Source organism: Notolepis coatsorum, assembly GCF_963971535.1.
Source record: "Notolepis coatsorum genome assembly, chromosome: 6".
Classification (NCBI taxonomy): Eukaryota; Metazoa; Chordata; class Actinopteri; order Aulopiformes; family Paralepididae; genus Notolepis; species Notolepis coatsorum.
The window spans coordinates 107,611,756-107,626,532 of NC_140170.1; the positions used below are offsets into that span (position 1 = coordinate 107,611,756).

Here is a 14,777-nt window from a genome sequence, read left to right on the forward strand (position 1 = left end):
ACCGTGACTCCCAGTGTCTGCTGTAGCAGTCGGTACACCAGGGGGCGGTCTGGTGGATCTTCGGTACTGGTGCCACCGCCTCGGCCTGGTACATTACCGTGGCGTGACGGGCCCACTTTGTTGTCCTGGCGGACGCCTGTTGATGTCATGCAGGACCTCCAAGTGGGCGCCGCCTCACCTGCTGCACTTCTTCTTCAAACGGCACTCAGCTGCCATATGACTGCGTGCGCAGCGGAAGCAGCGGCGGTGGTCTTTGATCCACTGACTCACCTCGTCCGTGGTCAGCTTCTTGAAATTGTCACATTGATACAGCCGATGTTCCCCTTCACAGTACTGGCATTCAATCTTCCACTCCTCTTTCGTCGAGGGGGTGTTGTGGTTCTTGTGCTGCGGTACTGATTCGGCTTGGTGCATAACGGTCACCGACCGGCGGTTATCATTTGATCCCCGAGGTCCATCTCTTGGGCTTGGTCCACTCCACACGAACGTGTCCAGTCGTAGGCTGCTGACTTCTCTCGCGAGGAAGTCGGCCAGGTCTAGGAGGGATGGCTCGGGACCGTCGGGATCACGGTGGTCTCTCTGCCGCCGAAAGCGCTCTTGGCGGGCTGGAGGGAGCTTCTCTAATATCCGTTCTACATTAGAGTTAGCATACAGTTCATGTATCCCCTTTTCCCTTTGGGACCCCAGCATCCCTACCAGGGATTGTACCTTGATAGAGAGGTCATCCAATGCTCTATTGTCTTTGGCTGGGGGGAGACGATCAATATTCCTTATTTCTTGTATCACGTAGTCCCATATGCGTCCATAACGCTGGTCGAGGGCTACTAGAGCCGCGGTGTATGGGGTACTTGAGTTGGAATATGCCAGCGCTATATTATGCGCTCTGGGCACCTTGAGATGCTTGAGGAGGATGGCATATTTGTACGACTCATCGGGGACGTCGGACATCATAGTCTCCAAGCACATCCGTAATTCCGTGTACTGTGCTCTGTCCTCGCGCGTAAAGTCTGGGAACGTCGGTGTGCCAAGGTACGATGCCATGGATGGCTGGCACATCGGTGAGCGTTGGGGAAGAGGCCTCCTGGGCGAGTCTCCCCGTACATGTTGTCGTGGGTTGGTACTTGGTGGGTACCAGGGGCCGGGTACCCAGGTGCTGTTCCTCGGTGCTGACTGTACGTCAAACTCACCCGTGAGTTGGGTCGGGGGTTTGTAGTGCCGTGGCTCGGGGCTGACGTCGGGGCTGTACTGGGCCTCCTGGTCCAGAGTACGTTGCTGCTGGTCGGGGCTGTACTGGGCCTCCTCTTCCTCGTCCTCTTCCTCTGCTAGGTCCTGGAGTCTTCTAGTCAGTCTCTCGGCGACGTAGGCCGGTTCTTCCCGGTTGCTGGGTCTCGTATGGACCGGTCGGGGAGGGGGTTCGGAGACGTGGACAGGATCCTCCTGTTGGCGGGGTCCCGGGTCGCTTGGTCGGGTAGGGGAATGTGCCCTAGACCCTTGTCGTGATGATCTCCGCGAGCTCCGTGCGGAGAGAGGGGGTGTCGCCATGGCGATCAATTGTTCTACCATCTGCGCCTGCAGCCGGTCGCGCTCTGCTTCGCGCTGGGCATGGGCGGCGTCGCGCTGTGCTTCGCGGTGGGCATTGGCGGCGTCGCGCTGTGCATTGGCGCTGGCATGGGCGGCGTGGAGCTGTGCATTGGCGGCGTCGCGCTGTGCATTGGCGGCGGCGTGCTGCGCATCGGCGCGGCCTCTTTCAATGTTCTCTTCCGTCTGAAGGCGTCTGGTCTCGAGTCTTATGCGGTCGTCTTCACTCCTTTGTTGCGCCTGGAAGCGCTCTCGCTCAGTTGCAGCGTGTTCGCGCTCACTGAGGGCTTGCGCTTGGAGTTGCGCGTGAAGGCGCTCTCGTTGGTCTGCAGCTTGTTCGCGCTCGCTCGTCTGTTGCGCTTGAAGTCGATCGCGTTCACCCTGAAGTCGATCGCGTTCGGTGGAGGCTGCCAGGGTGGCGATGAATGCCTGCGCCAGCATCTTGTCCGCTTCGCTGGGGGAAGACACCGACGGAGGTGATCGGCTTCTGGCAGTGCTCGTTGGAGATCTGTTCTCTGGGCGCGCCTTGAGGTCCGTCTCCTGGGCGCGCTTCTCTTCTGGTAGTGGGTCGGGTTCTGTCCCTGGAGCGCTTTCTTTATCCTGGAGCTCTCCGGGGACCGTCCCGTTGACGTTGTCTGGGGGTATAGTCATGTCATGTCCCCCCTGGTCCCCCCCGTGGGCTTGGTCAGTTTCATTAGAACCCACTGGGGTCTCTACTGGCAGGGTCGTCTGGTCGGTAGGATTTGACATGCTTTGACTATCCGCTTTATCCCTATTTAACGTCTGTATAAAGCTAGGTATTAGACTGACAGCGTATGCCTCTAGATAGGGAGGTGGCTGACGTCTGCGCTGCGGGCGTTCTAGCTCGGGAGAGCTGCTTGGGGAGTGTTCACCGCTGGCCATGGTTAATATCAATATTATATTTAGATATTACACTGATACCATCCGGCTCGAAGGACCAATTGTAACTGAGGGGTACAATTCCCTGACTGTATTGAGAGTATGGTATTATTAAACCACTACTTAGTTATGTACTTTAATTACTGGCCATACAGTACACGGTATATCTGGTGAACACCCACACAAGAATACGGCTTAACAAAGAAAGTTATATTTAGAAGTATTTATTATTATAGCAAGCAACGATAGGTTACAGAATTGAGAATTATGAATTGCGCTTATATGGCGAAGAACACTTAAGTAGGTCAAGAGCGTAAGTCCATGAGCGTATTAAGATGGGTATAATTGACACCACCTGTAGCATAAGAATTACATAAGGCACACTCGTAGTCAGCTGGAGATACTAAGGGGTTCCCTCCGGTTGTAAGCCAGCAGGGGAGAGGAATGTTCGGATGCAAAAGTCTGGATCAACGAGGAATCCATAAGCTCCAGCTACGGGAGTCGGTACATATACTCCCCTCGATCGGCAGACAAAAGCAGCAGCTATAATCCAGTATGCGCGACAGCATGGATGAAAGCCAGCCAGCCTCTTCCTAGAGACGGGCTCGAGTGATGCTCCTCACGGGTAGATCCCACACAGCAGTGGGGTAGACGGTTCTCTGCTCCAGCAGCCACAGTACCAAAAGCAATATAATCCAGCCGGAAAAGGCTCTGCATTCGCCGGTGTAGATTCTCCTGTGCACGGTACTTCACATTAACTAGGTCGAACTTGACGTTATTTCACTAAGCTCTGACACTTTTACTATCCTATTCGCACATATTATAAGTGCTCTATTTAGACGCAAAGTTGCTCACTTCACTTGGTCGTTGACTCGTGGTGAAGGCTTTACTAGTAATGAACGAACTGCTGCTGTTTCCACCTGCGCCGTATTTATACGTAAGGTGAATAATCTAGTGCCAACCTCAGTTCTGTCTCGTATTACTGCGCAAACCTGGACATGTTGAGACATGTCTTGGTGGTGGCTTTGAACTCGCCATTGGGGGTATGGTCGTTGGCGCCTAGGGGTCGCTGTCCAATAGGAGAACGAATATTATGGTCTGGCTTGTACCTAGGTAAAGGGATATTCCGTGTATATATACAAAGAATATACAAGGGATATCAGACGATATACAAATATTATACAAGGGATATCAAGCAATAAATATATATATTCGGTTTAATCTGACCCTTTGTAACACTAATACACGTCCAAATCATGTTGATTATTGAGTTATGGCAAAGATCCATATCCACGGTGTCTGTATTGAGCCCCGGGACAATAAACGAGTGGCCGGACGAAATTAGGGGACGGACCGAGCTCCAACGGGCACTTCCGGTTTGGCAACTCGCCGATCGGCCACAAGGTGGCAGTATTGAAGCGTTGCAGAGTTGTGCTGGCTCAGACAGCATCAGCCAAGACTCCGTGGGTGAAATATGAATACCATGACGAAAATATGAAATATTGATCTCAAACACGCCTTATGGATTGGCAGACAACGCATGGCGGAGAAACCCGCCTTAACACGTGATTGGCGGAGAATGGGTTAAGTACATTTAAAAGTAGGACTTTTTTACTTTTACTCAAGTATGTTTTTAGCCAGATACTTTGACTTTTACTTGAGTAAGATTTTGAGACGGTACCCATACTTTCACTTAAGTATAATTTCCGGGTACTTTTTACACCCCAAGACACGTTACAAAGCAGTGAGTTCACTTCTTGGTATAGCGGTCTGTGCTGTTGCAGGTGGCATGGGAGACCCGTGTTCGAAACTCCCTCGGGGCATCAAAGTTTGAGGTGACATTGTCACAACCGTAACATATGTCCACCCTGTTAGGTTGGTGTCCACCCTGTTAGTTGAATATGGCTAACAGGGTGGACACTAACAGGGTGGACATTTTGAGCTAAAGTTAGCCTTTGCATGTTCTCCCTGTGCTCGCAAGGGTTTCCCCCCGATAAGAGAAACCCAATGGAAAAACATGCATTAAAGATCGCTGACGCTGTCGCGTCCCTGACGAAGAAAGGCAGGAGCACTTGGATTGGTCCCCAGGGCGCGGTACCTCGCCAACGTCCCTATCTGCTCCCCGCTGCCCTTGGGGGGAAGGACGACGGGTGGAAGGACGACGGGATGGGTCAAGCACAGAGACTCAATCGCATGCATGTGTGTGTGTGTTCCTGTGTGTGTGTGCCACCCATCACAAGTGTGTCGTACATGCCGAATAAAGACTTCTAAAAAAAGTCCTGCATTATTATTATACTTCAGATTCAGATTCCTTTATTAAGCCATTTGTGTAAAACACATTGGTAATTGTTGCGGCATTACAGTGTATGTATTTTTCCCACTAAAACAACAACAGACACAGGACAAACAGTGCAGTGGAGGATTCATAATTTATATATATATATATAAAGTGTATAAAGTGTAAAGTGCAGAGTTCCAGTAGAGACCAGTGCAGTATTTTGCCAGTGACATTGTGCCAGTGTCACATGGGCGGGCGGGGGGGTTATGAGGAATCTTTTTTTCCCTACTTTTTCTCCCCCCTTTTTCTGTATTTTTCTCCCATCCCAATTTAGTCGTTATGCCAATTCCCTTCCCTCCCTTCCTGGTCGTTGCGCGCATTTGCCCCCCACTTGCCGGTCTAGGGAGGGTTGAAGACTATCACATGTCTCCTCCGATACATGCGGAGTCAGCCAGCCGCTTCTTTTCACCTGACAGCGAGGACTCTCATTGGGTGAGTGTAACGCATGGGAGGATCACACTACCTCACCCAGATCCCTTCCTCGCTGAGCAGGCGCCCTGACCGACCTGTAGGAGTCGCTGTTTACAACGACCAGGATACACACCCCACCGGCTTCCCACGCGCTAACACTGCCAATCGTGTTAGTATGAACGGCCAACCAAGCCGGAGGTACCGCTGACAGCTGGATTCGATACCAGTGTCTCTGCGGTGGTAGGCAGACGCTTAGTCCGCTGCGCTACCCAGCCTCCCGGGTTATGAGGAATCTATAATTCTTCACAAACACTTTTTTTTTATTATTCAATTTGATTGATCTCCTCAATACTTAGGTCTAACAGGGTGGACAGTTATTTTCAAACACATCAAACTCACTTAATAAAAACTAAATCTAAATCAGATAGTAAGAGAGGTAGAAAATCATACAGCCTACCACGTTTGATTTTCCATCCACTGATGTGATGTCACCTCATGAGATTGATGTAATTTAGAAATGTGTTTTTTTCTTAAAGGGACAGTAAACACAGCTCATAATAATAATAATAACTGGACTTTTGAAGAAGTCTTTAATCATCATGCAGTGACACACATGCGATGGGCGGCACACACAGGAACACACACGTGCAATTTTTCTTTGGGTCGCTCAACAGGGTGGACAGTGACACCGGGGACGAACATAAAACCTTGTTTCTTTTTGTAAACAAAATTAAAAGTTAAATATAAAAACAGCATTTGATTAAATAGAGTTTGACCAGGAACATTTTATAATCATGAAATATTTGCAAATGTATATGTTTTTATGAGTTATTCTTTAGATTGAAGTTGAATGAACAGCACTGGGGACATGGCATAATACCATAATTCTCCATAATACCTCTTTAATCAAAGCTTTTACAATTTTTAAAACAACTACTTAGAAGCCCATAACATTTTTCATGATAAATAACAATTGACCAAATGAAATTAGTATTATTCCAAATCTAGACACAATAAAAAAATTTTTTTACTGGGGACACAAAAGGCACAGCATAAAAAATTTTACCCTGCTACTACTACTGTACTACTGTAGTCATACAGAGAATTAAATAAAACTATGCACAATTGTAAATAGTTGGTAAATTGGTTACATTTAAATGTTCAAAACTGGTACTAGTATATTTTTTATTGTTTATCCCCATTCCTGCTGATTCATATAGTGACAAATAACTTGTCTCACTTATCAATAACTAGGGATGCTCGATATTGGCTTTTTTACCGATACCGATATTCCGATATTGTCCAACTCTTAATTTCCGATACCGATATCAACCGATATCAACCGATACCGATATATGCAGGGTTTCCCCGTCCAAAAAACTGAATAATTTCAGGTAACTAATAATTTCACTGGATATATATATAACAAATATTGTTATTGTTTTTTTTTGTTTTTAAACCGATACCGATATTTTCCGATATCACATTTTACTGCCGATATCGGCCGATAATATCGGTCGGCCGATAATATCGGACATCCCTATCAATAACCCAAGATGACCCCTTGTACTTGGTATCTCATACACAATGGTAGTTATATTTCGTATGGCATCGCTCCCGCTCTGAGCCTTACGAGATACTCTATATCGCCTGTGATACCTAATGTATCTCCCACGAACAAAAACACATGCACCCCACCTGTATGGGGCCCCGCCCCTTATGGTGGTACCACCCATATAATCATGACTCTGGTCATGACACACCCTTCCTCTATTTTCGTCCCAGCGTACTGGATGCTATGCACCATGCGAGCTAGCGGATTGAAAAGATTAAGGAAGATTAATAATGTTGAGGGCTTACCGGAGGGTTGTGTTTCCCTGGATTCTCCGGAGCTTGTTTCGACGACGCAGACCTGTGCTGGTGGTTCCTCGGCTGACGGCGACGGACCGAGGAGCAGCGTACAAGGTTTGGCTATCGGGTCGGCTTGTACAAAGGTGAGGTCTGTGTCAGTAGGCGTCGATGTCGGTGTTGGTCGTGCTGTGGAGTATGTTTCGGCACCAGGGCCGGGGCGGCTTGGCGATCGTTCCACTGTAGTGGGCGATGTCTTGGCGATCCTGGAACATGCTGTTGACGCTAATGCTACTGCTACTGCTAATGCTAATGCTACTGCTGCTTCTTCTGCTGACGCTGATGTTGACGCTGGAATGTCTAATAATCCCCGCCGCGGGATTCCGCTTTTCCCTCCTCTTGCCACCTTCATTGATGAAGGTCAGTCGGTGGTGGGTGTGGGGGGGTTCGCTGAGCTCTATTTACCTTTTTTGCGGGTGAAGGGGCTGACGACGGGGTGCAGCCCGGGGGTACCTTGGCTAAGTAGCCAGGTAGCTTCTTTGTTGTGCCCAGGCGGGGATGAACGACGTTCCGCCCGGCCGTTGCTTGATAGCATGTCGGCTCGGAGGGTGGCAGTATGGACGGATGAGTGGTATACTGCTGCAGGATGGCATTTAGCGGCGGCCAGTGTTGTGGCTCAGCTGGCTACTTTCCTATCCAAGATGGCGTCGGGTTGTAGGTCTTTGAGTCCAACCGACACTATGAACGTGATTCATGTTTGTGGTGTTATAGAGATCTTGACTCAGTCGCAAGCTATAACTGCGGGGAGGATTCGGATGCTATCGACTTTGGTTGTTAGGCATCTTTGGTTGGAGCAGTCTCCTCTTGGGGAAGAGGATAGGTTTTCTCTCCTCACGACTCCTTTTTCCACAGATAGTCTTTTTGGGCGTTCTGTGGAGGCGCAGGCGGTTTTTGATTCGGGTCCTACACCGCCTCACGCTGTGCAGCCAGGGGTGGGAGCACGGTCTCGTCAACGACTGTGGCGAGATCCTCGACAGGCGGCCATGTTTCCCCCGCCAGTGGTGCCCTGGTTGGAGAATCGACAGGGTTTCGCAAGGCCGACAGTCTTGGCGGCCGAGGGATCGGCCATTTTTGATGATTTCGGGGTTGGTAAACCACCCCGTCGTCATTTTGCCGCGAGCAGCCCGCTCCCCGTTCGGTCCTCTCTCTGGTATCCCCAGAAGCGGGGCTTTGAGCGTTCTCCTTTGGCTGCGGGCCGCGAACCTTCTTTGAAGCGTATGCGGCCCCATTCTTCACTTCTCATGGAGACAGGGGCTGACACCCAGTTGATGGCTGAGCCTGGGTCTGTCCGTGAGAATGTTCCGTCGTCGCGTGGTTCCTACACCGCAGGTTGTGGGTGGGTGGAACCTGGTGTTGCAGCTGCCACTAGCTTCAGTGGTCAGCAGGGGGACTCAGTGCCTCTTCTGTTGAATGCTCAGCAGGGGTTACCCCGGCTTCGCCCTCGCCAGGCGGGGTATCGCGCTGTTGCCTCCCACTCCCGTCAAACCGGCAGTGGTCTGCAAAGGAGAGGCTGGCGTGATTTGAGTGGTAGTAATATCACTGCAGGGCTTCGGCGTGTAGGAGCCCATGGGGTCCTCAGGCCTTGCGTGTCTGGCTGCGGAACGGCTCCTCAGCGTGTGCTGGAGGGGTGTTCAGGGGGTGAGTGTGTGTCCACAGGTTTGATGACCGCTCCTCCCGTATCAAACCGGCCCTTTCTGTCGGGGTCCCCCCTTGGGTGCTTTGCACGACGGGGGGGACCGGGCCAATTATCTGCTGTTCCTTGCGGCCCAGCGTCAGTTGACGGCGGGGGCGCTGTGGGATTATATTCACATATGGCGACGGGAATGTCCCTTGAATCGGTGGATGAGGAGAACGTTAGAGGCGGGGCTGGTTTTGCAGTTTGCGCGGCCCCATCCTCCGTTCTCAGGTTTGGTGCCGACCCTGTTGTCAGGGTCGGGCGCGGTGACAGCCCTGGCCGACGAGATTCGATCTCTGTTGGCGAAGCAGGCCGTCGTTGTGGTCCCGAGAGAGGACGCAATGTCAGGCGTCTACTCCCGTTATTTTCTGGTGCCCAAGAAGACTGGGGGGGTCAGACCTATACTGAATCTGTCCATGTTCAATCGGTTGATTGTAGTGAGACCATTCAGGATGTTGACCGTCCGACTCCTTCTGCTTGCTGTCAGGAGGGGGGACTGGTTCACCTCCATAGACCTGAAGGATGCGTATTTTCACATACCCATTTTCCCTCCTCACAGGAAGTTCCTACGGTTCCTGTTTCAGGGCGTAGCGTACGAGTACCACAGAATGCCGTTCGGTTATTCTCTGGCTCCCCGCACATTCACCAAGTGCGTGGCGGCTGCTCTGGGGCCTTTACGTCGTCGGGGGATACGAGTTTTGTTCTATCTCGACGACATTCTGCTCCTCAGCCGTTCAGAGGAGGTTGCCAGGTCTCATACTCGACTGGTGGTGGAATTCCTCACCAGCCTGGGTTTTGCTGTGAATTGGAAGAAGAGTACCCCTCTTCCCAGTCAACAGGTGGAGTACTTGGGCTTGACATTGAGGTCGAAGCCCATGCTTGCGACCCTCTCGGAGCAGCGTCGGGGGGATCTCCGTCACGCGCTCGGGGGTTTCCGTCTGGGAGGGACGGTTACGGCGCTGCAGGTGATGCGTCTGCTGGGCCTTATGTCAGCGGCCCACACGGTGGTTCCTCTTGGCCTCCTCTTTATGAGGCGGATACAGAGGTGGTTTCTCTCTTTGAGAATAGATCCGGTGTGGGGCAAAGGGAGACGGTTGACGGTTCCTTTGTCGATATGGGGGGATCTCGCCCACTGGGGGAGGCTGGGTATCCTCTCCGCTGGGGTCCCCATGGGCAGCAGAGGCTCCCACGTCACGGTTTTCACCGACGCCTCTCTCACAGGTTGGGGAGGGGCGTTTCGGACCCACGCAGTGGGGGGCAGCTGGACGGGTCATGCCGACCCAGCTGTCCTGCATATCAATGTGTTGGAGTTGAAGGCGGTCCTCCTGGTCCTCAAACGGCTCGGCCACCTGGTGGTAGGCCAGCATGTTTTGATCAGGACGGACAATGTGACGGCGGCGGCGTATATCAACAGGCAGGGTGGGACTCGTTCCGCCCGCCTGCTCCGGGTGGCGCGCGAACTGTTGCTATGGGCATCCCGCAGGCTGCGCAGTCTGCGGGCGCTCCACGTTCCTGGTACGGAAAATGTGGCGGCGGATATAATGTCTCGGGGCGGTCCTCGTCACGACGAGTGGGAACTCCGCCCCGACATAGTCAGACAGATCTGGGATCGGTTCGGGGAGGCCTCGGTAGATCTGTTTGCGTGCCGACGTTCTCACAAGTGCCCCTTGTGGTTCTCGCTCAGTCGAGCGGATCATCCCCCCTTGGGGGTGGATGCCTTCTCGACCTTTCCGTGGCCGCCCGGTCTTCTGTACGCCTTCCCTCCTGTACAGCTGTTGAGTCAGCTGTTGGAGCGGATACGGAGGGAGCGCAGGACGGTGATCCTGGTCGCGCCGGACCGGGGCACGTCAGTGTGGTTCCCGGTCTTAATCCAGCTTCTGGTCGCTCCTCCTTGGGTCATTCCGTGGTCAGCGACGGCCCTCTCGCAGCACAACGGAGTGCTTGTCCAGCCTCCGGTGGTGTGGCTGGTGGGAGGGTGAGTCTGGAGAGGATGGATCCCGCAGTGGTTGATACCATCCGGTGTGCGCATGCTCCCTCCACTGTCGCGGTTTACGCGGGCAGGTGGCGTGCGTTCCAAGAATGGTGTAAGGGGGGGGGCTGGGACCCAGTCTCCTGCCCCCTGGATGCTGTTCTGGGTTATCTCCAGTCTCTCCTTGATAGTCTGTCGGCTTCGACAGTGAGGGTATATGCAGCAGCTATATCCTCCTATCATGAGGGATTTGAGGGGAATGTCTTGTTCAGCCACCCTCTTGTGAAGCGTTTCCTGCTTGGCGCTCGACGCGTTAAGCCGGTGCAACGCTCCTTGGCTCCGACTTGGGATCTTCAATTGGTCCTCGGTCGGTTGTCCTTGGCCCCGTTTGAGCCGCTCGAGCAGGCGCCGTTGGGACGGCTGTCTTTCAAGACCGCGTTCCTGCTGGCTGTCACTTCCGCTAAACGCGTGGGTGAGCTCTGTGCTCTCTCGGTACGTCCAGAGTGCCTGTCTTTTCGGACCGATTGCGGTGCCACTCTGCGACCTAATCCTGCTTTCGTGCCTAAGAATATCCGGAGTTCCTTCCGCTCCCGGGATATTGTGGTTCAGGCTTTTCGTCCTCCTCCTCACACTAGTGAGTTAGATGCGGGCCTTCACCTGTCATGTCCAGTCCGTGCTTTGGGGTTTTACCTCAGCCGTACTCAGGACTTCAGGGTTACCGATCAGCTTTTTGTCTGTTACGGTGGGGCTCGTGCTGGTAAGGCACTGTCGAAGCAGCGCCTGTCCCATTGGTTGTGCGAGGGTATTGCCCTCTGCTACACGTTGGCTGGGCAGGATCCCCCTGGGGGCGTCAGGGCGCACTCCACTCGTGGGGTGGCTGCCTCTGCCGCTCTCCTGGGTGGGGCCTCGGTGGAGGACATCTGTGCTGCGGCTTCATGGTCCTCACCGGGCCCCTTTGTAAGGTTTTACCTCATGGACATGACCGGGGGTTCTGTCTCCCAGGCGGTTCTGGGGTCTGTGGCCTTTCCTGCTTCCCGTCCTTTGGTCGGGTAGCGGGAGTGTATGGGTATGGGCCGCAGTGTGTTGAGTCACACGTGGTTCCGCCTGTACGGTGTGTTCAAGGGGTTCTGGCTCCCTCTTGTTCGCATTCAGGTGGAGTTGACTGCGCCCCCCCTTCGTTAGGAAGGATGGGGTGACAGGGCTCCCCGCACCCCTTGATGTGGGCTTACGGGTCCTCAGGGGGTACATCTGTCGGGTCTCGCACCCGCTCTTCCCCATTATCTCGTAAGGCTCAGAGCGGGAGCGATGCCATACGAAATATAACGATAGGTTATGTAGATAACCTAGTTATATTAGTATAGGCTAAGCTCCCGCTCTGCGCGCCCTGAGTTCCCTCTTGAGGGATCTTTTCCTGGGACGGGTTTTTGGCGAGGAAGGGTGTGTCATGACCAGAGTCATGATTATATGGGTGGTACCACCATAAGGGGCGGGGCCCCATACAGGTGGGGTGCATGTGTTTTTGTTCGTGGGAGATACATTAGGTATCACAGGCGATATAGAGTATCTCGTAAGGCTCAGAGCGGGAGCTTAGCCTATACTAATATAACTAGGTTATCTACATAACCTATCGTTAACATGCCTAATGGAGAACTTGATGAAAACCAAAATATGTCTTGATAAAAGTCAAAGTATATGGAGAATCATGTACCATAATAATTTTTAGTTTTTTCTATTTGTCACTTCATCATAATAGACTTTTATATGTGAAAGGAGATGCAAAGGACAGAATGATTACTTTTTATTCTTTTATTATTCAGAAACTCAATGAGCCACATCATAAATGCTTCTACTGAAGATAAACAGAGGTGATGATACATCATAACTAAAGCTTGGACAGCTCTCCAAGGACACATTGTACTCAATTAGAGTAGAGGTTATACACTGAACAACTGTCTTTACAAAAGACACATTCAATAAAATCAGCAAGATTTATATTGTGAATAAACATTATTCTGTCTTATATCATACTTTGTTAAAAAATAACATAATATTTTGCACTTTGTAACAAAGGCAGAGGATTTAAAAAAAAAATCTTAAATTAGATCAGATTATAGATAATCACAGAGTGATGATAACAGGTTTGTACCCAGTTGGGTAAATAGGAATAAACATAGACATTGTCATAATAATGGCAGTCACAATAAAACTGTGATATTAATAAGTATTCCATTTCATTAAAATGATATATCATAATGTTGCTCTTAAAACAGAGCAAGTTCTACATAATCATAGATTAAAAGATTGAGATGAAGCCCATTATGGGAGTGTTGATGCAAAAGTGAATATTAAAATATTCAAATTGATCACTAACTTTCAGATTATAATTGCCATGATAGTGTATTTCACAATCAGTAAAAATCTGATTGATTCATGCAAAATGCTGACAAAGAAAGATGCTGTGGTCAAGTTTGATCTTTTCCTCAAGAAATGTATCTATACACATCAAAACGTCTGAAAACAAACCAAATAAGTAGATCTGTAGGCCTACGTGCAGAAGAACAAGTCTTTCAGTTTGGAATGGTAAGAGTTCTTAGACAATAAACTTGACCAACATGGTCATTTCAGGTTGTCAGTTGAGCTCCAGTCTGCAGGTGTCTACCAGGGCCTCCAGAGGGCGCTGTTGACTGGCCTCTTCTCTTTGGTGATGCTGGGCTGGACTGAGGAGCTCAGCAAAAGCAGATCACTGTCCCTCGTATTCTTATCAGAGGATGACGGCAGGTTCTGGACGTGGTTCAACAGACTTCTGTGGGACTGTGTCTTCATCTCATCCTTGGACAGGAAGTGCACCGTCTCTTGGACACACCTGGAGTAACCTTGATTGACAGCTGTTGAGCAGGAGGAGGAGCTCACTGTCTGGTACTGCTGCTGCTGTCGTCTCAGCAGGCAAACTGTCATCTCCAGGATGTCAGCTTTCTCCAGCTTGGAGTCAGGCTGTTGGTTGAGGAACTCTGGACCCAGGAGAGACTTGAGCTGCTCAATGCTGCTGGTGATTCTCTCTCTACGCAACTTCTCCACAAGTGGTTTTCTCAACTGTAGAAAGAAGAGAAGTAATTAATAAACGTAGTCTGGGAGAGAACATGAGCATGAACATTAAAGATCAATCACTGTGTTTAAAATATGAACTTCAATTTACCTTGTTGGTCAAAGTCAGGTGCTCCTTAGAATAGGTCATTGCTGCAGTGATTGTAGGAGCCATGGCTGGTCTCTGTGCAGTAGAGATCTCTGTGTAGAGAGAATCTGGTCTCTACTGGCTTCTTTTCTCCTATTTATAGTCCCCAATCTACATATGAATGTGTGGGTCTTGGTTTGGTTGGAGTTTCTCACACTCTGTAGCCAATGGGAGAGCTTGGTAAGACAATGAGGAATGCAACATGCTCACTGCTCTTATTGCTGGGGGACAATGGTTAGGTCTCAGGGGACCAGGTGGAGGGCTGGGGGTGATGGAGAGAGACTTACAGAGCTCTGTGTGAATCTGGGAAAGTGGTGACCCTGGAAAGCAGTGGTCACCAACCCGTCGATCTTGATTGACTGGTCGATCTTTGAGACCTTCCCTGTAGATATTTCCCTGAAAAAAAAATGTTAAAAAAAAATTAAAAGAAATGTAATCTTTCCCTGAGAGTCCACATTACAGTTCTACTTTTGTTTTGATGTGAAAAGTGATGCTGCATAAGATTACTGCACTTAGCACTGACTGAGAAAGTACATATTATAGTTCTACTTTGACAAACATATTTACAATTAGCATTTTCTAATGTTAATAATATGAGAGTCCACATTATAGTTCTACTTTTGTTTTGATGTGAAAAGTGATGCTGCATAAGATGACTGCACTTAGCACTGAATGGAAAGTACACATTACAGTTCTACTTTATAAAATGCTAATTGAAAATATGTTTGTCAATGTTAATAATATGAGAAAGTCCACATTACAGTTCTAC

The 14,777-nt window shown here is 50.3% G+C and overlaps 1 protein-coding gene across 1 annotated transcript; it reads right to left on the bottom strand.

The window, feature by feature from the left end:
* Window positions 1-13,434: 13,434 nt before the first annotated feature.
* On the bottom strand, window positions 13,435-14,087 carry LOC311230960 (transcription factor HES-5-like; the record flags this gene model as incomplete). Its single annotated transcript, XM_084317417.1, has 2 exons — window positions 13,973-14,087; window positions 13,435-13,869 (listed from the first exon to the last, which is right to left on the bottom strand). Exons 1-2 carry the CDS (start codon window positions 14,033-14,035, stop codon window positions 13,435-13,437), a joined length of 498 nt encoding a protein of 165 aa, XP_084173543.1. The 5' UTR covers window positions 14,036-14,087.
* Between the last annotated feature and the right edge of the window lie 690 nt (window positions 14,088-14,777).